Source organism: Sturnira hondurensis, unplaced genomic scaffold (assembly GCF_014824575.4).
Source record: "Sturnira hondurensis isolate 20B ecotype Veracruz unplaced genomic scaffold, ASM1482457v3 Scaffold0021490, whole genome shotgun sequence".
NCBI classification, from domain to species: domain Eukaryota; kingdom Metazoa; phylum Chordata; class Mammalia; order Chiroptera; family Phyllostomidae; genus Sturnira; species Sturnira hondurensis.
In genome coordinates this window covers 1,522,744-1,548,438 of record NW_028094121.1, presented here as the reverse complement: position 1 = coordinate 1,548,438, position 25,695 = coordinate 1,522,744, and the positions used below count along the sequence as shown (strand labels likewise).

Sequence of the window (25,695 nt, the reverse complement as noted above, 5' to 3'; positions counted from 1 at the left end):
AAGGAGTGCCCTTAAGACTGTCAGCTGATTTCTCAAAAGAGACCTTACAGGTGAGAAGGGGCTTTAAAAAAGTATTCCAAGTCATGAAAGGCCAGGACCTACAACCAAGATTGCTCTATCCAGCAAAGCTTTCATTTAGAATGGAAGGGCAGATAAAGTGCTTCTCAGATAAGGTCCAGTTCAAAGAGTTCATCATCACCAAGCCCTTATTATATGAAATGTTAAAGGGATTTATCTAAGAAAAAGAAGATAAAAAATATGAACAGTAAAATGACAACGAACTCACAGTTATTAACAACCACACCTAAAACAAAAATAAAAAACCAAGCAAACAACTAGAACAGGAACAGAATCACAAAAATAAAGATCACATGGAGGGTTATTAGCAGGAGAGTGGGAGGGTGAGAGAGGGGAAAAAGGTAAAGAGAATAAGTGGCATAAATGGTAGGTAGAAAATAGACAGGGGGAGGTTAAGAATAGTACAGGAAATGTAGAAGCCAAAAAACTTGTATGTATGACCCATGGACATGAACTAAAGTGGGGGAATGTGGGTGGGAGGGTGTGTGCAAGGTAGAAGGAAATAAAGGAGAAAAAATGGGACAACTGTAATAGCACAATCAATAAAATATATTTTAAAAAAGGGATTGTTGCCCTGGCTGGTGTAGCTCAGTGGATTGAGCACAGGCCTGAGAACCAGAGGATGGTGGTTCAATTCCCAGTCAGGGCACATGCCTCAGTTGCAGGCCAGTTCCCAGCAGGGGACACATGAGAGGCAACCATACATTGATATTTCTCTCCCTCTCTCCTTCCCTTTCCCTCTAAAGATAAATAAATAAAATCTTTAGAAAAAAAGAGATTGTTTTTGGTGAGCAGTAAATAATAGGGGATGGGGGTCTGTTTGCTTTCATTTTTGTAATAATTCTTGTAGAGTTCATTTTCCTTTAGACTATGAGCATATAATAATTCTTAAAAAGTGTTGTACAATTAAAAAGTAAAAGGTAGGTAATAAAGAATATAGTTGAGTCCTTTATATTCTATAGACCCCATGAAAAAACTACTTGAACGCATATTTTTAATTGAGCTGTTGATATTTTAGCAGCAAAATACCGAAGTTAATTGCTAAAAAAAGAATATAGTCTGGAACATAGCTTTTAATGTATGATAACTTTTATTGTTAGCATCTGAAGGGACTCTAAAGCTCAGAAAGGGAACTGACTTCAAATCTTATAATCTTCAAATCTTCAAATCTTTCTAAAAGTAGAAATGTCCCTTCCAAGATGCCTGTATACCTGCTTGGTTTACCCTACATCATTCTAGATGCTGCTTAGGTGCCTTTTCAACAAGTAGAAGACCCACAGCAGAGGAATCTTCATGACCATGCCTCACTATTCCATTTAAATAAAGCCAACCATCTCTTCTGACAGTGCCATCCTTGGCCTAAATCTCATAGCCTAGGAAAAATGGGAACTAACTTTGTATCCACTGCCTGCTCTAGGCCAGGCTATGGCAGATTTTATTAATCATGGTGTCACCATTCCCCAGTTGGACCCTGGCTCATTCTGTGTGACCTTGAGCAGTGTCAGGATTATTGCAATGCTGGAAGGGTTCTGGAAGGAATCACTAAGAATGGAGCACCCTGAACTGGAAAGGATTTGTAATATTATAAACTGGGCCACCCTAGCTCCCCAACTCTGAGTTCACAGACTACCTACCCAAGTTTCTTTGATTATTTTTGATAGGATGGAGGTGTCTCTGAAGCTATTTCAAATGCCAAAGATAATTTTAAAAAAAGATCGTACATAGGTTTACAAATAGATAGGGGGCTAATTAGTGGGGAAAAATGAGAAAGTGCAGACACAGGGGCCTGGGGCTGTTGCAGCTAGTACCATGATCTGCTCTTACCTGTGGGGGCCTGCATGGCTGAGCTTGGGATGGTGGCAGCATCTTGGGGTACAGTGCTGGTGTCCGGTTCAGGGGTGCTGGTTGTTGGTGAGGTGGGTGGTGGGTTCATCAAAGTCCGAGGTTTCCTCTGTCAAAATGGATGAGGAAAAGTTTGCTACCCATGATAGGTAACTTGTCTTCTCATTCCCCTATTCCTAGCCTTTAATTCACCCATGAAACAAAAATATATTTGTAGATGGGACTGTATTTTATCTTTATTTTGCACACAGTATCTTGTCCAAAGCTGTACATACAGCAGGTGCTTAGTAAATATTTTCTGAGCCAGTGAACAATATTCTGGGCTTCTGTACAGCCAGAGCTTAATTCACTGCCTTTCATACTTACTTTCTCTTTCCCGAAAAGTAGAAATGTCCCTTCCTCTAGTTCTACAAACTACTTTCCTCTGCCTACCTCTTGGGTTCATCTCCTGCCACTTATTATCTTCAACGCTGTACTCCAGTAATCTCTAACTGCATTACTTTTCTAAAAACCATGCCTGGTCTATACCTTTATAATAATAAACTGTTCCGTTTGAAATGACCTTTCTTTTTTTAATCTTACAAATATTTGTTTATCCAGGAAATGTTTCTAGATTTTTTCTAGTTACTGTCTATTTCGTGCTATCTCTGTTCTTGGTATTGTTGCTACCTCTGTCACAAGGTATTGTCATCACATATATTTATAAAAGCATTTGCTATTAGCCTGGGGCTTCCTGGGAGTCTGATTTTGATATGATTACTACCATGACACTTGACATATACATGTCATGTTTTTCCATGAAGCATAAAGTACAGAGTGCCAATGAGGGAAGCAATAAAAATGATCTGAGACATATCTAGAATTTTCCCTATGGTGGTCAGGGCAGCCTCTGGGAGAGAAGGATCTCAGAAGGTTCTTGCCAAGATAAAGTTTTCTAAAAGCCTTTCTTTTCTAATGCAAGCAAAACAATCATCATTGAGGTCCAGAAGCCCCCTTTTCACTAAGTGCCACGTAGGGTCCACTGCCGGGGGCTGTATAAACCTGTCTGTCTCCTAGGGGCACTATTATCCAAAGAGAGAGCACCCACAACAGCACACATATACTGTAAGACGGCCTGGCCAGTGAAAGTGGTCACGCAAACACCTATGAAAGCATACATGAGACATGGACAGCTGCTCATCTTTTTTTATATTGCTAAAAGTAAAAATCCAAATAAACAATGAGTCAGGGTAGGAAAGAATACCAGGTTCAACTCACTGAGTTGGTGATAGGATTTCATGCGGTCCCTAAAGGGACAATCCTGGTAAGTTAGGTGACCAAATATTGTAGAAGAAACCAGGAAAATGGAAGACATTATGTATTACTATTTGAGATAGGTGCAATTACATGTATTATATCTATTCATATATTACCTCATCTCCATTTCATTGATGAGAAAATTAGGGCTCAGAGTCTTACTCAAAGAAGCTTTCCCAAAATCACACAGGTGGTAACAAATGGAGGTGGGATACAAAACCAAGTTTGTCTGGTTTCAAAGCCTCTAGTCACAAGACCACTTTGCTTCAGAAAGGAATATAAGGGTTATGGGCTAAAATGAAAGGATATACACTTATAGCAGTAGGTAAAAATACCAGGAAGGGGAATCAGGGAGTCAAATGCCAGGTCATTTAAACACAGGATAAGATGAGAATTATTGTCTTCAAGAGGCTGGAAAGAAAGATGACTTATGTTTGGGACTGGCTGAAGCAGCCGAGGAGAGGCAATCATAGAGTCACAGCTCTTAGGTTCTGAAGGACCTTAAAGGCTATTTAATCCAACCATCCATCTAGTGTCTGCTTCCTCGTCCCTGAAAACATGCCTCGCCTATAGTCATCCAACCAGTCCCTGATGAAACGCCTCTAATAACGGGCGATCACTGCTGCTACAGGGTCTGGCAGAAATAGCGCCCCTGCTTTATTACACAATCTTTTATTACAAAATAATCAGCATGAAATTTTGTAACATAACAATATTACACTCAAGCACACCATATGACATTTCAGGTGAAATGTTCGAATTAAAACTATAAACTATTACACCCACATTATTACCCTACCAACCACACTCTAACAGGCCTTACTTTTGCCAGACCCTGCATTTTAGAATGAATTTAACAGTTTCTTTATCCTGAGAAAAAGCCTGTCTGCTTGAGTTTCTGCTTGTTTGGTTCTGGTTCTGTCTTCAGAACCTCACAGACAAATTTTCTCCCTCCTTGATCTGACCATCTTCAGAACCTCACAAATTTTCTCCCTCCTTAATCTGACTATCTTCAAGATGTCTTCGCATCATCAAAAGCACAGCTTCTCTGGCCTTGCAATCCTAGGGCCTTCAGACCCTCCTCCACAACATGAGAATTAGAGTTATGGAGACAAAAGTAAATCAGAACCTGCGTCAGGGGTTAGTGGTAGTAGGTCAGGAGCGTTATGTGTTACATACAAATACTAGGATGTGACATCGAGAATTCAAAGCCAACAACAGAAACAATCTCAGTTAGAACATCATCACTCGAACCATCCATCCACCCATTCGCGTACACTGAACATCTCTCAAGAGACTGATATATAAGGCACTGCAGGAGAAAGAGAGAAGAAAAAGAGTACGTTCCTAACCTTGGGGAGCTTATAGTCTAGGACTGAAGTCAGCTGGAGCTAATAAACAAAAGAATATGGACCAACCAACAAACAAAACCTAGGGAAGAACTCAGGAGACCGGAATGGAGTTCCCAGGAGGACTGGGCATCATCTCCATGGTGGAAGTCAGGCAGTCCCGTTCAGGAAGGAGCTGCAGAGAAATCCAGAACAGGGAGGAAGGGAGTGCAGAAGGTGATGCCAAAGGGAGCCCCAGAGAAGCCGCTGAGGAACTTTGGCATCAATGGTTTCCCTAAGGAAGGTACGCATGAAGGACTGGTCATGACTTAAAGGTGGTACTTTTAGGGACAATGCTCAGTGAAGATTGACTCAGCAGTCTTTTCCTACACTAAAGGGAAGTGTTAGCTCCCTCAAAAAATGCGAGGGAGTGGATGTGTGGTAGAGCAGCAGTGACATTGAAACTAGACAATCTGGGGACCCAGCTCTGTAGCCTTTGCCATGTGGCCTTAGGGAGGTCATTTCATATCTGCAAGTCTCAATTTACTTAACTCTTAAATAACATTCACATTATCATCTTCCATGGTTTTGTGAAAATTATGTGATATATAATGGGGTCTGGTATAGAACCTCATGCTTAGTAGGTATTTGATAGTTGTTGTTTTTTTTTAAAGAAGGGGCAGGAATAGAAAAAATATATTTACGAAATCAAATCAATTTCCTCTTTTTGTTTACATGCCTGGGCATTCACTTTTGGTAGGTTAACAATCAGGACCAGGGCCTTCCATCTATGGAGGACATTGGATCAGAATTCCTTTGAATGAGAGTAACTTTCAAAGCCAAAATTTGTTTCTTATCCACATCACACTGTATCTAATGTTATCGATTCCCAGGTAAGTAGCTAAGTAGGGATGACAACCTAGGAGATTCCTCTTAAGAGCATGCACAAGGTGGAGGATAGGGCTGGACACTCCCCTTTCCCAAATGGATGGATATGAATGGGTTACCCCTTGATAACCCTTTATTCCTTTCTGAGAAACCCACATTTTTACCTACCTTACTGCCAGGTTTGGGACCCCTCTTCTTTGGGAATTTCAAAGGTTCAGCTGACTTAGATGGGGTGGCGATGGGATGGGGAATGAGGGGCTTAGGTGTCCGGCCCCGCTTCTTTCCTGGTTTACGCCCTCTCTGCCCTGGTTGATGCTCCAAGTCAGTTTTGGTGCTGCAGTGGATGCTGGGCTTCTCAGTGTTCACATCAGATGCAGGATAGGGACTCTTTGGAATCACAACTGCAAGAAAAAGACTTATTCTATCACCCCCTCCCCCACCTGTATTCCGATCCCAGCCAGAGGGAAAAAAGACTTGCTACTAGTCTTGCTACTATTTTCCTGGCATTTGACCTAAATGTTAGAAAACCTCAGAGGAGAGCTGAGGTTAGGTTAGCTAGAATTGGAAGTTTTAATTATTTCTGGCAGGTGTAGTAGAAAAAATTAAAAAATTCTCCCCAAGGCATCAAATTAAAACACATAAACACAACCACAGGGATACAATCCTTTCCTTCTAAGAATGAAGAATGGAATTTCAGAAGAGAAAATGATGCCTTTCCCAGGTTACACCATGAGTTGAGATGATGTCTCATGTTTTGGAACTAGGCCCTTTAACCAAGTCAGAAATTTTCTACATCAGTCCACTTAAAGTTTCAGCGTGAGTGTTGCATAATGAAACACATGGAAACAAATACATCTGCCTGCATTTCTCCTCACCTGAAAAATCTTTGCTCCATATTATCTTTAGGGTAAAGTCCAAACTCTTTTATTCTGATATCCAAGGACTTCTGTGACTTTTTTCCCCCTTCCTTGCTCTCCAGTTATATGTGATGTCACTTCCTGCCACCCACCTCCAAGTTCTAGACCCACTGTTTCCTTAACACTAAGTCATTTGTGTTAAGGAAATGTTGATGTCTCTATTTTTCCTGGTCAGACACACACCAATATTCAATTTTTAATACTTGCCTCTTTATTGATGCCTTGTTTGACTCACCCCAACTAAGTCAGTGTCTCCTTCCCCAAAACATTCTGTAGATACCTATGTACTTTCAATTTTACTCCAGTCCTTCATCTTCTCCTTAAATTGATCATTCTTCAAGATAAGGGATATCTAATTCACTCCATGAGTATTTGTTGAGCATTTACTATAGATTATGCTCTGTTCTAAGAAGGCCCAGGGATAGAACAGTGCACAAAACAGATATAGTTTCCCCTCTTAAGGGGCTTACCTTCTGGTGGGGGAGACAGAAAATAAACAAACACACATACAATATGATATTAGGTAATTGCTCAGTATTAGGTAATTGGTATTATCAAAATTAAAGCAAGCTTAAAAAGATAGAGGAAAATCCTCTTTCAAGAGGTGACATTTGCACAGAGCTCCCAAATGAAATAAAGGCAAAGCCTTATGAAGATCTGAGAAAACAGCCTTTCAAGAGGGTATATAACAATTGCAAAGATTCTGAGATGGCAACATGTTAGTGTGTTTGAGAAATGGAAAGAAGGTTAGTATATAGCTGGAATTGAGTGAGGAAAGGGGAGAGTGGAAGGAAAATATGTTAGAAAGAGAGTAGCAATAAGATGATGTAGGACTTTGTAGATTGTAAAAATGAACCTCATCCTGCCTGGTGTGGCTTGGTGGATTGAGCACCAGCCTGTGAACCAAAGGGTCATTGGTTCAGTTCCCAGTCAGGGCAAATACCTGGGTTGTGGGCCAAGACCCTGGTTAGGATGTGTGTGATGTTTCTTTCACACATCACTGATGTTTCTCTCCCTTTCTTTCTCCCTCGTTTTTCCACTTTCTAAAAATAAATACAGAAATAAAACCTTAAAAAAAAGACAATGAACCTGAACTTACTCTAAGTTTGAAGGGCAGCTCTGGAGGGTTTTAAGCACAGGAGTAACACGATGTACTTAACAGGAACACTGTGGCTGTTGCTCTGGGAGTGGGCAGGGCAAGATCAGAATTGGAGAGACTAGTTAAAACCTCATTCTGATGGAAGGGTAGAAGGTTACGTTTCTTATGCTTCCAGGCAGGATGTAACAGATTATGACAGTGCAATGTTGTAGATGAAACAATCAGAAAAGTCAGATAAATTATTGTGAAAAACACTGCAGTGCTGTAGTAATCATGGAGATTAGAAGAACTCACTAGATGAACTTTCCAGACCTGTCTGGGAAGGGCTTGTGTGGCAGCTGACACCATTTTCTTTCCTAAGGGCATTTGCCAATTCAAGGGCATGAACTTAGGGTCAGGGTTGGCCTGTGCAGAGGAGCTCTACTGGACGAAAGAGAAATCAGAGATTTCTATGACAGACGGGAACTTGTGGAGCTCCATGTATGTGGCCAATTTCCCCCATGGAACATTTAATGAATTCTGAGCCTGTGCACTGGAGCTGTGAAGCAAGGCTGAGAGCATCTAAAATGTAGAATAAAATCTCCCATTATTTTGAGGTTTTAGGAGACAAGGTCTCACTAAAAGGAGAAGCTCTATCTCAAACACATGGCTGATTTCCTCAGGATTGTGAAATTTTAAGAAGAGAGGTCAAAGAACTAAGCCCTAATTTTCTCAAGAGTAAGATGGTTTTTCAGGGCTAAGGAGATGAAGCCCTATTAGGTTCTCAATTAGGAGCCTAAGAAGGCCCACATCCAAGAAATGTGGATCTTTTTAATATGTATTGAACTCCAGGTTGGCTGTTGATATATTTTAGCCCTTTAAAGATAATTACATATATACTCATTCTAGAGTTTTATACTCAGTGCAAATATCTTCCAAAAAAGAAGATTAAATAACATTTTCAGACAAATCAAAGCTGAGAGGATTTGTTACCAGAAGACCTAAATTACAAAACATAAAAAGGAAGATCTTCAGGCTGAAGGAAAGTACTCCTAGACGGGAGGATGAGACTGCAGGAAGGAATGAAGAGCATAAGAAAGGGTAGATACGTGTGTAGAACCAAGAAGACTATTGACTATTTAGAACAAGAATTTTAAAAAATAGCTTGTAGGGCTTATAATACATACATACATACCAATGTATATACGTACATATATTTTAGTAAATTATATAAAAGCAATAGCCACAAAGGACAAAAATGGGGGGTAAATAGAGCAAAACTTTGTTAAGACTTTCGCATTATTTGGGGAATGGTTAGAGAGCATTTTTAAGGTAGACTTAAATAAGTCCAAGATGTATATTTGCATAAGGTAACTACTTGAAGTATTATATAAGAATGTATCACTAAAAGCTAAGGAGAGAATTATGAAATAATAAGACATACTTGATTAATTCCAAATAAGGCAAGAAAGAAGAAAAAAGAAATGAGGAAGAACTTAGAATAAAGACAAAACAAAAATCAAAATGCAAAATGATAGTCAAACCCAAATAAATAATTATATTAATAATGAGTTAAATACTCTGGTTTCTCTTCAGAACACACACACCTTTTGCCACTTACTAAAAACAAGTTAAGTAAAATAATAGAAAAAATAGATATACTAAGCCAAAAAACCTCCAGAATCCAATTATATCTATTTTATAAAAGGACCTTGAAATATGACAAAGGAAGAAAAAGCAAGTAGATGGCAAAATATATACCCTGTAAACATTGACCAAAAGACAGTTCTTTTAAGGCAAGAAGTATGACAACTACAAAGGGGCATTTCATCAAGATAAAATATAGTCCCATGCTGCTTAACAATGGAGATACATTCTGAGAAATGTATTGCAGATGATTTTATCATTGTACAAACATCATACACTATACTTACACAAACCAAAATGGTAGGACCTAATACCTAATACCTAATACCACCCCTTGGCTGTACAGTACAGTCAACCACTCCTAGCTACAAGCCTATAAGCAACTGTAACACAATGAGGTTTGTATCTCTAAACCCATCTAAAAATCAGCAGTACATGATTAATGCATTGTGTTATGATGTTACGAGGGCTGGGATGTCACTACACAACAGGAATTTTTCAGCTCCATTATAATCTTGTGGGACCACCTTTGTACATGCAGTCTGTTGTTGCCCAAAACATCATTATGTGGCTCATGACTACAGTCAATTCAAAAGGAAACTATATAATAAACCTGAATTCCTATGTACCTAATAACATAAACATATGTAAAGCAAAACTTTAAAGAATGAAAAAGAAAAACTGACAATTCCACAATTGTAAATCGGAGATTTTAACTTCTCAGTAACTGATAGATCAAGAAGTAGAAGAAAAATCAGTAAGGATGGAAAAGATTTGAGTAATACAAATAACCAACTAATAACATAAATAAATAACCAACCAATCTGACACATATAGGACACTACACCCAATAAATGTAAAATATACATTCTTTTCAAATGCTTATGGAATATGTGAGATGAAAAAGCAATCTTCAATAAAGTCCAAAGAAGTGAAAGAACACAGAATTTCCCCTAACTACAGTGGCAATTAAATAAAAATTAATAACAGAAAATTAATTAGAAAACCCTCAAATGCTAAGAAATTAAAAAACACATACTTGCAAGCACCTCGTATATCAAATAAATTAAAACAGAAATAAAACACGTTTGGAACTTTAAATTCATAGAAATGTGACATATCCAAATGTGTGAGATTCAGCTAACGCAGTGCTCAGAGGGAATTTTACAGCTCTAACTGTTTATATCAGAAGACAAGAAAGGTGAAATATCAACGATCTAATCTTCTATTTCAAAAACTAGGAAAAAGTAGCAAACTAAACTCAAAGAAACGAAATGTAAGAAAATAATAGAGATGAGTGAATAAGTCAATGAAGAAAGGAAGTAGACATATAACAGAAAAAATTAATAAAGTCAAAGGTTGGTTCTTTGAGATAGCCCTTTAACAAGCCTGATTAAAAAGTGTATAAAGAAAACACAACCCACAAATATCAAGAATAATAGAGATCCTTCAGACGTTGAGAAGATAGTAACAGGATGTTATAGATAAATTTGAAATTTTACATGAAATAGCCAACTTCCTTGAAAAAACAGAACTTGTTAAAATGTACATAAAAACAGACAATGAAGAGCCCTATACATAATTTTAAACTTGAAATTGCAATTAAAAACCTTTCTCTACATAAAATTCCAGGCACAGATGCTTCACTGGTGAATTCTAGCAAATATTTAAGAAAGAAATGATAACAAATTGTACAAAATATCTTTAGATAAATAGAAAAAGTAACACTCTCTGACTCATTTTGTGAGGCCAATGTAACCCTTGTACCAAAACATGACAGAGATATTACAAAAAGACAAATTACAGACTAATATTCTCATGATCATAAGATACAAAATCCATAACAAAATATTAGCAAATCAAATACAGCAATATATAAAAAGGATAATATATCATGACTAAGTTGGGTTTATTTCAGGAATACAAAGGTATAATGGAAAAAATCAGCTGAACTCACTACATTAACAAAATAAAGATGAAAACATTTATCATCCCAATAAATGCAGAAAAAAATGCTGTCAAAATTCAACACCCATTCATGAGAAAAATTATCAGCATACTAGGAATAGAAGGAATGTTTTCTTGTGTTTTTATTTATTTTTTATTTATTTATCTTTACAGGGGAAGGGACAGAGAGAAGGAGAGAAATACCGATGTATGGTTGCCTCTAGTGAGTCCCCTGCTGGGAACTGGCCTGCAACCCAGGCATGTGCCCTGACTGGGAATCGAACTGCGATCGTGTGGTTCGCAGGCCATGCTCAATCCACTGAGCTACACCAGCCAGGGCAGAAGAAATGTTTTTAACAGAAAAAGGCATCTATAAAGAAATCTACAGCCAACAGTATACTTAATGGTGAAATATTGAAGACTTCCTTACTGAATTACGGAACAAAACAACAATACCCACTGTTACCACTTCTTTTCAACATTGCATTGGAGGCCAAGATAACAAAAAAGAAAAAATAAATAAAATCTATAAATGTAAAATATAAAGAAGTTTTATTTGCATGACAATATTTTTTACATAAACTGTACCCCTCCAACCTACAAAATCTGTTAAAAAATTGATTTTGAGAGGTCATGAAATACAACTCAATATACAAAGATCTGCTGTATATCTTTAAATTTTTTTTTAAATTTAGTTTTTATTTTTAGAGGGGAAGGGAAAGAGAAAGAGAGGGAGAGAAACATCAATGTGTGGTTGCCTCTAGTGCACCCTATACTGGGGACCTGGCCCGCAACCCAGGCATGTGCTCTGACTGGGAATCAAACCAGCAACACTTAGGTTCACAGGCTGGCACTCAATTCACTGAGCCACATCAGCCAGGGCTGTTATATTTCTATATACACCACCAATTAGAAAATAAATTAAAAACCCCAAGTCAAATATATAGTGAACATGTGCAAGACATCTATACGAAAAACTATAAAATATTCTCAGAGAAATTAAAGAAGTTCTAGATACCATGTGGCCATAAAGGGATATATCACATTCATGGACTGGAAGACTCAATACTGTCAAGCTCTCATTTATCATCAAATTGATATAGAGAGTCAATGCAATTCCAATTAAAATCCCAGGTTTAAAAAATATTTGGGTATGTGCACTCAAATCAACAAATTAATTCTGAGTTTTATTCGGAAATGCAAAGGATCTAGAATAGCCAAGTCAATCTTGATGAGTAACAGCAAAGGTAGAGGGAATACTTACACCACCAGGTATCAAGACCCATTATGAAATTACAGTAATTAATATATGTTTATTGGTGTAAAGATAGACAAACGGATCCATGGAGCAAAACAGAGAGTCCGGAAATAGACGTACATACGCAGGCATCTAATTTACAATAAAGGTGTCCCTGTAATTCTGTGTGTGTGGCTGGAATGGGTGGAGGATAAAAGATCTCATCAATAAAATTGTGGTGAGTCAAATAGATATCCACTTGGCAAAAAAACCCAAAAATGTGACTTGAAACCTACACTTCATACCAGATATGAAAATTAATGTGAAAGCTAAAACATTAAACTTCTGGAAGAACACAGTGGGGAATATTTTCAAAATTTGGGGGTAAGCAAAGATTGATTAAACAGGACACACAATGCATTAATTATAAAAGATGAACATATATGACTCTGTTAAAATAAAAAAAAATTCTGTTCATCATATGATAACACCAAGAGAGTAAAAAAAAATCCAGAGGTGGGAAAAGATATGCAAAACACATATGCCAGAAAGAGAATATCCAGAATATATTTTAAAAACTCCTAAAATCTGTAATAAAAACACAATCCAATGAAAAAAATAGAGATGCAAATTAAAACCACAATGAGATACCATTTCACACCCATCAGAATAGCCAACATGAACAAAGCAATGAACAAGTGTTGGAGAGGATGTGGAGAAAAGGGGACCCTAGTGCACTGTTGGTGGGATTGCAACTGGTGCAGTCACTATGGAAAACAGAATGGAATTTCCTCAGAAAACTAAAAATGGAACTGCCTTTTGACCTGCCAATTCCAGTGCTAGGATTATTTTCTAACAACCCTGAAACACCAATCCAAAAGAACCTATGCACCCCAATGTTCATAGCAGCACAATTTACAATAGCCAAGTGCTGGAAGCAACCTCATCATCAAATGAATGGATCAAAAAACGATGGTACATTTACATAATAGAATTCTACCCAGCAAAAAGAAAGAAGGAGCTCCTACCCTTCGCAACAGCATGGATGGAACTGGAGAGCATTATGCTAAGTGAAATAAGCCAGGCGGTGAAAGACAAACACCATATGACCTCATTTTTAAGTGGAACTTAATCAACAAAATAAACAAGCAAGCAAAATATAACCAGAGACATTGAAGTTAAGAACAAACGGACAGTAAAGTAGAGGGGAGATAGGAGGGGATAATGGGGGGAAAAGGGTGAAGGGTTTTCAGAGTCCAACTATAAAGGACACATAGACAAAACCAAGGACGGGGTGTGAAGTCAGGGGAAGAAGGTGGGAATGGCTGGGGTGGGGAGAGAGGTGGGGGAAAAGGCAGACAACTGTACTTGAACAACAATCAAAAATAAAGTCCAGCTAGTGTGTGTGTGCATGTGCACACATGTCTGTACGAATCTGTATCTACATGACATAGAACATAAACCATGGAAAAGAAAAAAGAACATGAGAAAACCCATTTGGTTTATCAGTTTCCTGGACTGGGGTCTTGTTTTCTTTCACGGCAGTGTATCATTCATTGGCTTTAGCACAATAATTTACAGGATGTGTTCTTTATTAGCTTTGCTCAGCTTGGCTGGGTTCAGCTATATGCTGCCAGCTGGGCTGATGCCAAGGCTGAAGCTCCATTCCCCTAAATTCCAGTTCATTTAATAAAGCAGAGGTTTCCTTCTGGGCCTATTTAACTCAATTAACACTTTCAGTTCTTCATATCTAGCTCCTTCCCCTCTTGACCCTTATTACTACAGAATGAAGAGAGGACCTCTGAATAATAAAGACATTTCATGTTTTCCTGGGGTCCTTTTAGGCTGATCAATCTGTAGAGACTGGGGAAAACAGAAGGATAATAAAATCATCATGATGGGACCACAAGCCAACTTCAAAAGCTTCTTATTATTGAAACTCAAAAGAGTGACTGATCCTAGCTGCCTGGGGCAATAATTAAGAGGATTCCAGAGCAATTTCAGCAGATGGAGGGCTCTGTCTTCTCAGATGAGTCTGTGTGTGTCTGGTCAAGTCTAAACTATGCAGAGAGGCGATGGGTGTGAAAGCTCACTGTGAGGAAGTGCCTGGTAGCCAGCCACAGCCAAATGAATACATTCAGCTTTCCTTAGCATAAGACAATGCATTTCAGAATCTTACCAGCTCCTGCCTTTTTACCATTTCACCCTCATAATCTTCTGTTTTTCTTTAAGAGTTTGCCAAGTTCCCCTCATGTTCTTGATGTACATGAATGTTTATATTTTGTTTTTCTTTTAGTCATTATTGATATTCAGAAACTCTCATTTATAACTGTAATATTTTCTCAAAATTCATCTAGGGAATTAAGGGGAAAATGTAATAACACAGAGTTTATATTACTGGTTTCCAATATGACTTTCCTAAGAACCACATACATTTATTTTAAATGGGGGACTTTGCAAGTTGATGTATTGGTGCTGGCATACAGGCAGCGTTACAGTAAAAGCTGGCCAAAGAAAACTTCGTGGATCTAAGTATTCCCAGGGAAACAGCAGGTATGTTGGTCAAATTTATAAACTGCCTAAGTTACTCCACGCTATTTCCAGGAAGTTTAAAAGAGGCCAGCTGTTTCATTACACATGCTGAAAAACTGCTACCATTCTCAGGCATCTGTGGTTGGTGAGGGCAGGAAAGAGAACTGGGCAGAGCCAAGGGGCAGCTTAAGGAAGATAGAAGAGAGGCATGAAACAGAATTTTTTTGTCTCTTGGGCAGATATAATTAGAATCAGCAAGAGAACCCAGATCCCATTTCATAACCTAGTGCTGCTCATTTCATTTCTCATATTCCTATTTCTATTTGTGTACCACAGGCATACAATAAGAGAAAACCTGTTATGGGAGGTCTGGCTCACTGCATATACCTCATCTCATAAATATTTTCCTCCTGACCAAATAGAGCACTTAAAATGCCTGTGTGTGTGCAGTTCCCTTTTCCTGGGATGTCTAGGCATCTTAATTCAGATACAGCTAACAGACAGTGGACATCCATTTACAGACTACATGGTACTATGCATTCGCACACCCACTTTTCATTTAAGTCACTCAACCTGGAAAGGAAACACTTCTCTATTACTGAGCCTAACACTGCTAATTGTTGGATAGATGAATGAATAAAGCTCAGAGTTTCTAGTTGTGATCAGAGTGTAAGGCCAAAGGTGAAATAAGGACAGAGACATTCATGTGCACATGAGCGTGTGTGCATGTGTGCAGGAAGGGAGGAAACCGTGTGTTAAACAAAGGCAAGGCCTGGAACTAGCATATCTGAGAGAGGAAAAGGGAAAGTAGCCAAGTAGAGTTCGTTTCACTACCACCCAAGGTGCCTGCACTTTTTCTCACATGGTTAGTGAAGCATCTTCTCAGGAGACAAGAGGGGCATATTGGTCGCCAGAGCTTCTTGCAGAGAGGACAGTCTCCTGCTTCCTGTAGCTTAGTGAAAGAAGAAGTTCGGTGGAAGGGAGGTGGAAGGGCAGTCCAGGTATAGAGCCGTTCACATGTTTAGTGACAGACAAGTGGGTGAATAAGGGCTCGGAAATGAGCCTCTCTGGAGATGAGTGCCCCTTGCCACTCTTATTTTTGGCTATAAGGTTTACAAACTCTGAAAAATAAAACAACAGTTTAAATAACTTTTAATTTATTAAAATTGCAGTAGCACTCTCACTTTTACAGTTAAGTGAATAATAGCTTTAGGTGATAACAGAAATGAAATCAGAAAATACAGCATGATGTATTTCACTCAGCAAATATTATTGAATAATTGTGTGTCGAGCACTGGGGATATAAAGATGAAGGTAATATATTAGCTCCATTTAATAAGGACTGCAGGTAGGAATAAATCCTAACTTTCTAGACATGGCAGAAAGGAGAATTTTAGCTCCCTTATTAATGTTTATACTGCAAAAACTAGCATTATTTTACATGTTACATTGGTAGATACTTGTTAAATAAATAGTTGTGATGGCTGTTAGGATAAACTTTAAGAACTCGCATTCTGACTTCTTTAGTCAAAGATTCTGCTCCCAATCCTATCTCCGTCACCACAGTGTTGCTGCCTCAATCCCTTACCTCACCTGGAATACCTAACGGCTTGTTAACTCTCCCCTCTGCCTTCAGCTCCTGGAAGTCACCTATCCTTTCGCTGCTACCAGATTGCTTCTTCTGAAACACAAATCTGACCTGTAATTCCACTAATTAAAGCTCATTCAATGGTTCTCCTTGCTCTTGGGGTAAAGACTTGGATCCTTAAAATGATCTAAAGGGAAGCTGTGCGTTTCCTGTGCCTTCCTCTCCTTACGCCCTACAAATATGCCACTTAAACATTTTTTAGTTCCTTGACTACATTTTTAAAAAATCTTGGGCCTCCATTGATTTGTTCTCTCTGCTAGCCAGAATGCTTTCTCTCTCTCCCCAGTCTTCTGGTTTCAGCTTATATGTCACTTCATTTGGAAGTCTTCCCTGACCTCCAACTTCCAATTCTCCAATGTAGGTTAGGCGCCCTTTTGAACTTTATTACTACCAAGTTGTAATTGTCTATTGGTCTATATGCCCACAAAACTGTGAACTCTAAAGGCAGAATCCCCTATCAACTGACTCAATGATCAGCACTTAGTTGTGATTTGATAGTTAGAACTATCAAATGGCTGGTTGAATGAATCGCTGGTTCGTTGCATAAAATTAGACAGTCCATCCCTTGACCTACGTGCTGTGACCCACAGATTAGCACTGGTTGTGTTATCCTTGCCTGTGCCTCAGTTTTTCCTTGTATAGTTTAGGATAACACTGTAAGCAACCCTCTTTCTAACCCAGAATAACAAAGTGATTATAGTGTAGTTTCTTATGCAGTTAAGGGAAATACTTTTTAAAAGTTTCACAGGAAAAAAGAGAAACATTCTGATAGTTTTGTTTTTAGCATCAAATTCTTACTCCCCAGACCATGGTAACACTCCTGCACACCCAGCACAGCAGTGAATCCGATTTCTCTCTGTTTTCTCTATGTACAATGCCACAGGTAGAAAGGGCAGACAGACAGGGCAAAGGAGCCTCAGCTGACCATTTACTCCAGTAGGTGTGCTCAGCACTTCTGTCGGACCCTATGTTTCTAACAGCACATGGAGAGCAGCCAGACTCAGATTACACTATATGAAATCATAAAAGATTTACATATAATACAGAACACAATAGATTTTTAATAAAAATATGAACATGAAATAGCTTACATCTCACGTTCTCTTACTGTCGTAAAACTACATAAGAAGCTAACCTAAAATCTGAAACTGGCTTGTCCAGCCTGAAATTGGAGCAAGGGTGAGTTAAATGGATTATTAAGATGTCTAAAGGCCCAATTAGCATTAATGGTTATGCCAAATGGATTGAACTTTTTATTTGATTTCTTAAATTTAGAAAATAATGCATACCTCTGTTTCATGTTAAAATTACACAGACAAAAAGTGATGAGCTAAAAAAATAAAGAAAAGAAAAGAAAAGAAAAAGCTGTTGCCTTTTATAACCAAGTACCCTGGATTAGTTGCAAGGCTCTCCATCAAAGTTGGCTTGGCCCCAGGAGTTTAGAAGCTAAAAAGGATCTGGCTTAGCAAAGGAGAAACAGCTGGCAAAGCGAGGGAGAAACAGCTTAGAAAGGCAGATCCCAGTATGGCTGGAGGGCAGAGCTAGGTGGGAGGTGAGCTGAGGGATCTGGAATCAAGTAGGGGACAGTCACAGGAGTCACCTGTTACCCATCCCCAAGATCAGGAAACTATACAGTACTGCAGGGATGGAAGGCACCTCAGGGATCATCTAGTTGAACCTCTCAGATTTGTAATGACTTGTACAAAGACATAAAACAAGTTTGTGGCCCAGTTGGGATTAGACCCCCAGTTCAATGCTCTAATGTTACACTACACTGCTTCTTTCCTATTTTGTATCAGGATCTGGAAGCCAAGATCCAGAGTCTGAAATGAAATTTTAAAGAGAGCCCAGAGGAGAATGGGGACAGTGGAAGGGAGAAGTGCAAGGGCAATATGACTCAAAGTGATGGCCCTGAAGTCTGGTTCTACTGAAAGATCTCCACAGCCTTCCCTCTAGACTCAGATACCAACAAAGTCAAGCCACTTAATCCTTTAACTTTACTTTTCTCATAAATAAAATGCATCCCAAAATAATTATGTTTAGTTCAGAGTTACCAGGAAGATAAAATGAAATAACATGTGTAAAAGAACATTAAAAAACATTGGTACTTTTTCCTACTTACTGCAAGCAAGAAACAATTTCATACCACTTTCAATTTTTTCACATTTGCATACTAATGACCAGAAGGTAGAAATAAAGGAGATCTCGTGATTAGAAAGAGAACAGGCTTACATATACAGAGAACATCTTGTTTTGTGAAATGAAGTGAGTAATCACATTTTTTCCACATTGTATCACTTGTTCCTTAGCCAGGACAGTGAGATGGCTGAAGTTCTGCTGTTACTGAAAGTTACATTACAGAACCTACTGTGGGTGTGGGGTAGGGAAGAAGGAAGTTGCTGGAGGAAATGACCTGGCTGCCGGAATGATGATGACCGAAGGACCTGGTCTGGAAATGCCAAGTGGATGGTCTCTTTCTACCTACTGAGCCTGGTCCTTCTGGTAATCTCTGTTAAAAATCTAAGAGACACACAGAATTGGAAAGGAAAACAGTCAGCAAATACCTCTGTAAGCATCAACCACACAGCGAGTCATATTTCTTATCAGCATGGTGTGCAGTCAGAAAGGAATGCATGTCCAGCAATTCTTGGACACAGACTCTCAGCTCTTCTGGGTCTGAGAACTGCCTAACTGCTGTAAGAGAGTCACCGGTCAAAATAAGAGTTCTCTAGGCAAGAAAATAAGAAAATAAACCTCACTGAATATAGCCTGGATCAACAAAGCTTATTCTGTTTTAGTCTCAAGTAAACAAAAATGGCTCTGCTACAGCTTCCAAGGCACTTTTCTTGCTGCGTCCACAGAGCTCTCTCACAGGGCCTGCAGAGGGACTGCAACAAACTTCTCACACCAATCCCAGGGCACTTGTTTCCTAAAGCATGTAGAGGGGTAGCAGCACTTTCCTGACGCAAGATGTGTGTCTCATTTCCCCCAACCCCCCCTCAAGTCCCCTCCATCTCAGTGCCACCAACCTAATTCAAACCGCTCTTGCCTTTCCCTTCTCCATAGATACCACAGTACAACCCATTCCCCACAGAGCAACCCAAGTGATTTTTTTAAATAACAGCTTTGTTGACGTATAATTTACATACCATAAAATGCACCCTTTTTAAAGTATATAATTCAGAATTGTGCAAACATCATCCCTATTTAATTTTAGAACATATTCATCATCTCAAAAAGAAACCCCGTACCTATTAGTTATTCTCCTCCCCCCTAGCCCCCTGACAACCACTAATTTTCCTTTTTGTTTTTGCCTATTCTAGACATTTCATATAAATGCAATTATATGATCTGTGGTCTTTTGTGACTGTTTTTTTCACTTACCATAATGTTGTTAAGATACATGTATGTTGTAGCATGCATCAGGACTTCATTCCTTTTTATTGCCAAATACTACTTCATATGGATATACCACATTTTACTTATCTATTCATCAGAGGTTAAATATTTGGGTTATTTCAATTTTTTGCTATAATGAATAATGCTGCCTTGAACATTAATGACACATTTTTGTGCGGACATATGTTTTCTATTCTCTTGGGTATATATCCACAAGTAGAACTGCTGGGTCACAAGTAACTCTATGTTTAACATTTGGAGTGACTTCTAAACTGTTCCCACAGGGGCTGCAGCATTTTACAGTCTTACTAGTTATGTACAAAAGTCCCAATTTCTCCACATTTTGATTACAGCCATACTCATGGGTGTGAGGTGATGTCTCATTGTGGCTTTGATTTACATTTCCCTGTTGACTAATGATGTTGAATCATTTCAAGTACTTATTGGCCATTCAAACCCTTTGCTCATTTTTTTTAAATGGGTTGTCTTTTTTTCTTAAGAGAGAGAGAGAGAGAGAGAGAGGTAATGGAAGGGAGAGAGAGTAACATCAGTGCAAAAAGCATCAATTGGTTGCCTTTACATGTATCCAGATTGGGGGTCCACACTGGGACCAGGGGTCACACATGCTGGTGCCTGGACCAAGGATGAACAGCAACCTAGGTATGTGCCCTGACTGGGAATTGAACCTGCAACCTTTTGGTTATGGGATGACACTCCAAACACTAAGCAACACTAGCCAGGGCTGGGTTGTCTTTTTTTTTTTTTTTAATTTTTATTTATTTATCTTTTAGAAGGGAAGGGAAGGAGAGAGGGAGAGAAATATCAATGTATGGTTGCCTCTCATGGGTCCCCTGCTGGGAACTGGCCTGCAACCCAGGCATGTGCCCTGGCTGGGAATCGAACCGCGATACTCTGGTTCGCAGGCCTGCGCTCAATCCACTGAGCTACACCAGCCAGGGCTGGGTTGTCTTTTTATTGTTGAGTTACATATTCCTTTATATTAAGGATATAAGTTCAGGTGACTTTGAAAAAGTAAATCAGCTTTGTCACATCTCCTATATAGCACCCTCTAATGATTCCCTACGATGTTTATAATAAAATCTGAGTTCCCACTCTGGCTCACGAGGCCCTATTTCAGACTGTGCCACTCTCCCCACCACACGGCTCACTGCATACAGTTGCAGTGGTCGTTCCCAGCACCACTGGTGTGTTTGCCCCAGCACACATCTTTGTGTGGACAGATGTCTTCTTTCTCGTGGGTACATACAGTACCCACGAGAATAGAAAATGCCTGCTTGGAATTCTCTTTCCCGAATGGCTCCTTCTCACCATTCAATTCAAACATCACCTTTTCAGACAAATTTTCTTTAAAAGACGTTGTATCTAAAGAAGCTGCCGCTTCACAAAGAGGAACCAGGAAACTTTGGGGGTTGATGGATATATTCATTATCTTGATTATAGTAATGGTTTCATGGATGCATACACATGTCAAAACTTTTCAAATTGTACATTTTATGTATTTTCAATTTATTTTACTTTCTACTTTCATGAAGCTGCTAAACATTTAAAAACTCCCTTCACAATCACTATCTTATCATACTTTATTTCCTTAGGAGAATTGTATGTCTGAAATTGCCTCATTTATTACTTGATTTATGTGCTTACTATCTCACCCCAGCAGAATGGATGTGCCATGAATGCATGAATGTTGTTCATCTTTCTAACTGCTGGGTCCTCAGGCTGGTTCAGAGTTAGGTGCTCAATAAACAGTTGGCTAATTCAATGAATGAATCCAGTAAATGTTTAGAAGAGACCTATAGACGATACAAAGGACGACTTTCTATTCTCTCGGATTCATCACTACTTTTTAGACTTAAGGGGATAAGATTCATATTACTCCCTTTATTAAGAGCATCTATCTCAAACTGTATCCTGGATATTTTCCAACATTATCATTATTAGTAATACCGTTTACTATTTAATTACTCTGTAGTACTATTCTAGTAGTTTATATATTTTTTCTGTCATTAGTAGCAGTTATTTTTATAATAGTATTATAATAATGATAACATAGCATATTATGATATAGTAAAAACATAGCACAATTGTAATAAATATAATATACAATTACTATATTAACAGCAATAATACAATCAAAACATTTATTTAGCACTTACTTTTTGCAAGATTTTATGTAAGCAATTTACCCATGTAATCTCATTAATCCCTCACAGTAACTTTATGAGGCAGGCAGGTATTCTCTTACAGAGGAGGAATGTGAGGTCTGGAGAGGTGAACTAGCTGACCAAAGTCACGCAGCTGGAACGCAAACCTAGTCCAGCTTACGACAAAGCCCACGCCTTTCCCGCTCTGCTCCAGTGCTTCTCAGGTATGTTTATAACACAGTGCTCCTCCAGCTCATATAAAAGGCCCAAAGAACCAAGGAAGCTGTGCACCTAGAAAATGACACCACGCAAACTCTGAAATAGGTTAGAGATGAAAATAAGAGAGATGAGAAGCTAGCTGTTGAGAATAATCCAAGACATTTAGAGAAAGGAATTACTTATTTTATCACAAACTCCACGCCTACCTTCATTTGACATTTTATTCTTACTGTTTCTAATTACTGTCAGGTAGACTTTGGTTTTTACGTCAGTTGCTCACCCTGCTCTCCTCTGCCTACTAGTGAGGTTTATTGTGGAGATATGCTTATTACGAGAGATCTAGGTGATCTTCACAAGCAGTTTGGGTCCTGGTTTCAGTAACTCATAGATGGATCTTTACCTTTAGTGCCAGGCGGCTGTAGGTTGTCTCCAGTCAAGGAACACCAGCCCACAGGGAAGATGTCGCGGGAGTCGAAGCGGCACCAGTAGTCAAAGGCTCCTCGCCACCCATCGAAAGTGACAAGCACCTCTGAGCCCCTCACTTCCCCAATAGTGGCTGGGCAAATGAAATGAGGGTTCTTCCTGTCCACGGCTTCTAGCTTCATTCCCGTTTTGAAGAAGTTGTGGGAAGGTGATGGTGGTTCCTAGATGAGAAATGGAAATATACAGACCTAGGCACAAAGAGAAAGGCCGTGTATGCCAAAAGCCTGCTACGTCACTTGGATGACTAAACAGGGACTGCTATCTAAAACTGATAATGGAGATTTACTCTTCCAAATGAATGTCAAAGAATACTGAAGAACCACTTTGTTAATCCTAACACTGTGACCTCTTTGCTTTAGTATTTTTTAAAGAAGTAAAAGGTAACAGATAAAGCTGAACCTCCTTTTGTGCCCTTCCTCTATCCCATTACCCATGTATGTTTTTATATTTTACCATATATGTACATATCCATTTGCATGTTTTAAATTTTATATAGGTAACATTACACTGTACATACCATTCTATAAGTTATTTGTTCAACATCATGTCTCTGAAATTCATCCATGTTGATAAATGTAGTTCCTGTTCATTTTAATTACTAACAGTATTCCATTATATGTATATATCACAATTTAGTCATTCTGTTGGTGGACATTTAAGTTTTTTTCCAACTGTTTACTATTTCAAAATAAATTTTAATGGCCATTCTTACACTTGTTCCTTTTACATGTGTGGCAGGGTTTCTTTAGGATATATAATACCTAGGAGTAAAATTATTGGGTTATATGCTATACACATTTTCTGCTTTATTCAATATTGTTATACTGCCTTCCAAAGTGATTGTGACATAGTATACTCTGTCTAGCAGTGTTCTCTCTTGCTCCCTGCCCTCCTGAACTGCAATGTAACTGCAAGAGTAAAGTCATAAAAAAGTGTTGTACACTCTGTTCTGTTACCCTGGTTTTGCTGTTTAATCCTGTCAGGTAACATAGTCTCATTAAATGGACATCTGAAAGAAAAAGTCCTCCTATTCTGTAATTCTTCAATATTGTTCTGGCTATTCATTATCCTTGCTCTTTTTTATGAATTTTAAAATCAGCTTTTCAAGTTTCACAGAAAAACTCTATTTGGATTTTGACTGGAATCCTAATGAATTTATAGATTAATTTCAGAAAAATAAACTCTGTATGTATAATATTGAACCTTCCCAATCCATAAACATAATAGCATTTCCAATTTGTTAAGTATTCTTTAATGTATACTTTGAAATTCACTCTATAAAAAATTCATGCTTTTTACTAACATTTTCTAGGCACATTTTAACTACTGCTATTATAAATATTTTTTATAATTTTTATTTTCAAGCCATTTGTTAAATAAGAATGCAACTGATTTTTACAAATTGATTAGCTAATTTAATCCTGCTCAGCATATATTGACTGATACACCAATTTTGTCTGTTTGATTTATCAATTATTCAGAGATATGTATTAAAATATCCCCTAGTGATTTTACAATTTTTCCATGTAATTCTGAAAAATTTTACCTTATATACTTTGAGGCTATTTTTTAGGAGCATGTATATTTATAACTTTACTTTTCTTTTCTTTTTTTTTTAAAGATTTTATTTATTTATCTTTAGAGAGGAAAGGAAGGAGAGAAGGAGAGAAACATCAATGTATGGTTGCCTCTCCTGAGTCCCCTGGTGGGAACTGGCCCGCAACCCAGGCATGTGCCCTAACTGGGAATCGAACCGCAATTGTGTGGTTCACAGGCCCACGCTCAATCCACTGAGCTACACCAGCCAGGGCTATAACTTTTATTTTCTTGGTGAATTGTACTTTTTTATCATTAGATAGTGAGCTCTTTAAATGCATTTTAGCCTCAAAATCTTCTTTGTCTGACTTCAGTATAGTTAATAGTGACATTATTTTGATAAAGGTTTGCCTAGTATATAGTTCGTGTTCTTTTACTTTCAAGATTTTTGTAGCGTATTTTATCAGGGTCTTTTGTAATAGCATGTAGTTAAATTTAAGAACAATCTAATCTGTCTAACTGAATTGATGAGTTCAAGCTCATTTCCTGTGATAAACAATATATTTATTTTTTAAAAATTTTATTTATTTATTTTTAGAGGGGTGGAGAAGGAGAGAGGGAGAGAAACATCAATGTGTGGTTGCCTCTCGAACACCCCGTACTAGGGATCTGGCCCGCAATCCAGGTTTGTGCCCTGACTAGGAATCAAACTGGTGACCCTTTGGTTTGCAGGCCCATGCTCAACCACTGAGCTACACCAGCCAGGGCAAATTATATATTTATTATAACTATTTATATTGCCTACATTTCTATTTTACTTGATTTTTAAGGTTCTTTTTTCTCCTTTAAAATTGGCTGAATTTTCATCCCTCCATCCCCCATTGATTCAGATGTTAACTATTCTATTTATAAACTTTCAGTGGATCCCCTTAAAATTGTATAGTTGGCATCAATAAGTCTAAAACTCATCTTTATCTAGTCGTAAACAATACAAGGACTTTATTTGGAATATTTTGATTGCTCCTGAGTTAATAGGTATTTGATAATTTAGTTCCATACTGTTATACTGAGAATTAATCACTTTTGTGGTTATGATTTTTTATACAGTTATAGGCAATGCTTGATCAGCTTTATCCACACGTGGGTATTAAGTGAGATAGTGTATAGAAGCTCTAAACTTACTGTAGGCACTCAAAAATTGTCTCTTTCTCCTCCTTTAGTATATGAATGTTATGAAGTTCCAAGACCTATAACAAGAACCACTCCTTTAGATTTGCGTCACATTTTATATGTTTTACCAATAAATACATTTAAAAAATGTATTTATAGAGAGAGGGAAAAGGAGGGAGAGAGAGAGAGAAACATCAAGGTGTGGTTGCCTCTCACATGTCCCGTCGTAGAGCTGGGACCCAAAAATCAGGACTCATAATTTAGAGTCTAATATTCCTTTGGGGA

At 38.2% G+C, this 25,695-nt stretch overlaps 1 protein-coding gene across 10 annotated transcripts in view; it reads right to left on the bottom strand.

Moving 5' to 3' along the window:
* SCMH1 (Scm polycomb group protein homolog 1) overlaps positions 1 to 25,695 on the bottom strand; it is a 137,205-nt gene that overhangs the window by 29,412 nt on the left and 82,098 nt on the right. For all 10 annotated transcript variants that reach the window (XM_037032488.1, XM_037032489.1, XM_037032480.1 and 7 more), the window contains 3 exons: positions 22,622 to 22,865; positions 5,601 to 5,833; positions 1,903 to 2,029 (listed from right to left, as the gene is read on the bottom strand). In XM_037032488.1, coding sequence (XP_036888383.1) covers positions 1,903 to 2,029; positions 5,601 to 5,833; positions 22,622 to 22,865 — 604 coding nt within the window. The remainder of the gene's footprint in view (positions 1 to 1,902; positions 2,030 to 5,600; positions 5,834 to 22,621; positions 22,866 to 25,695) is intronic.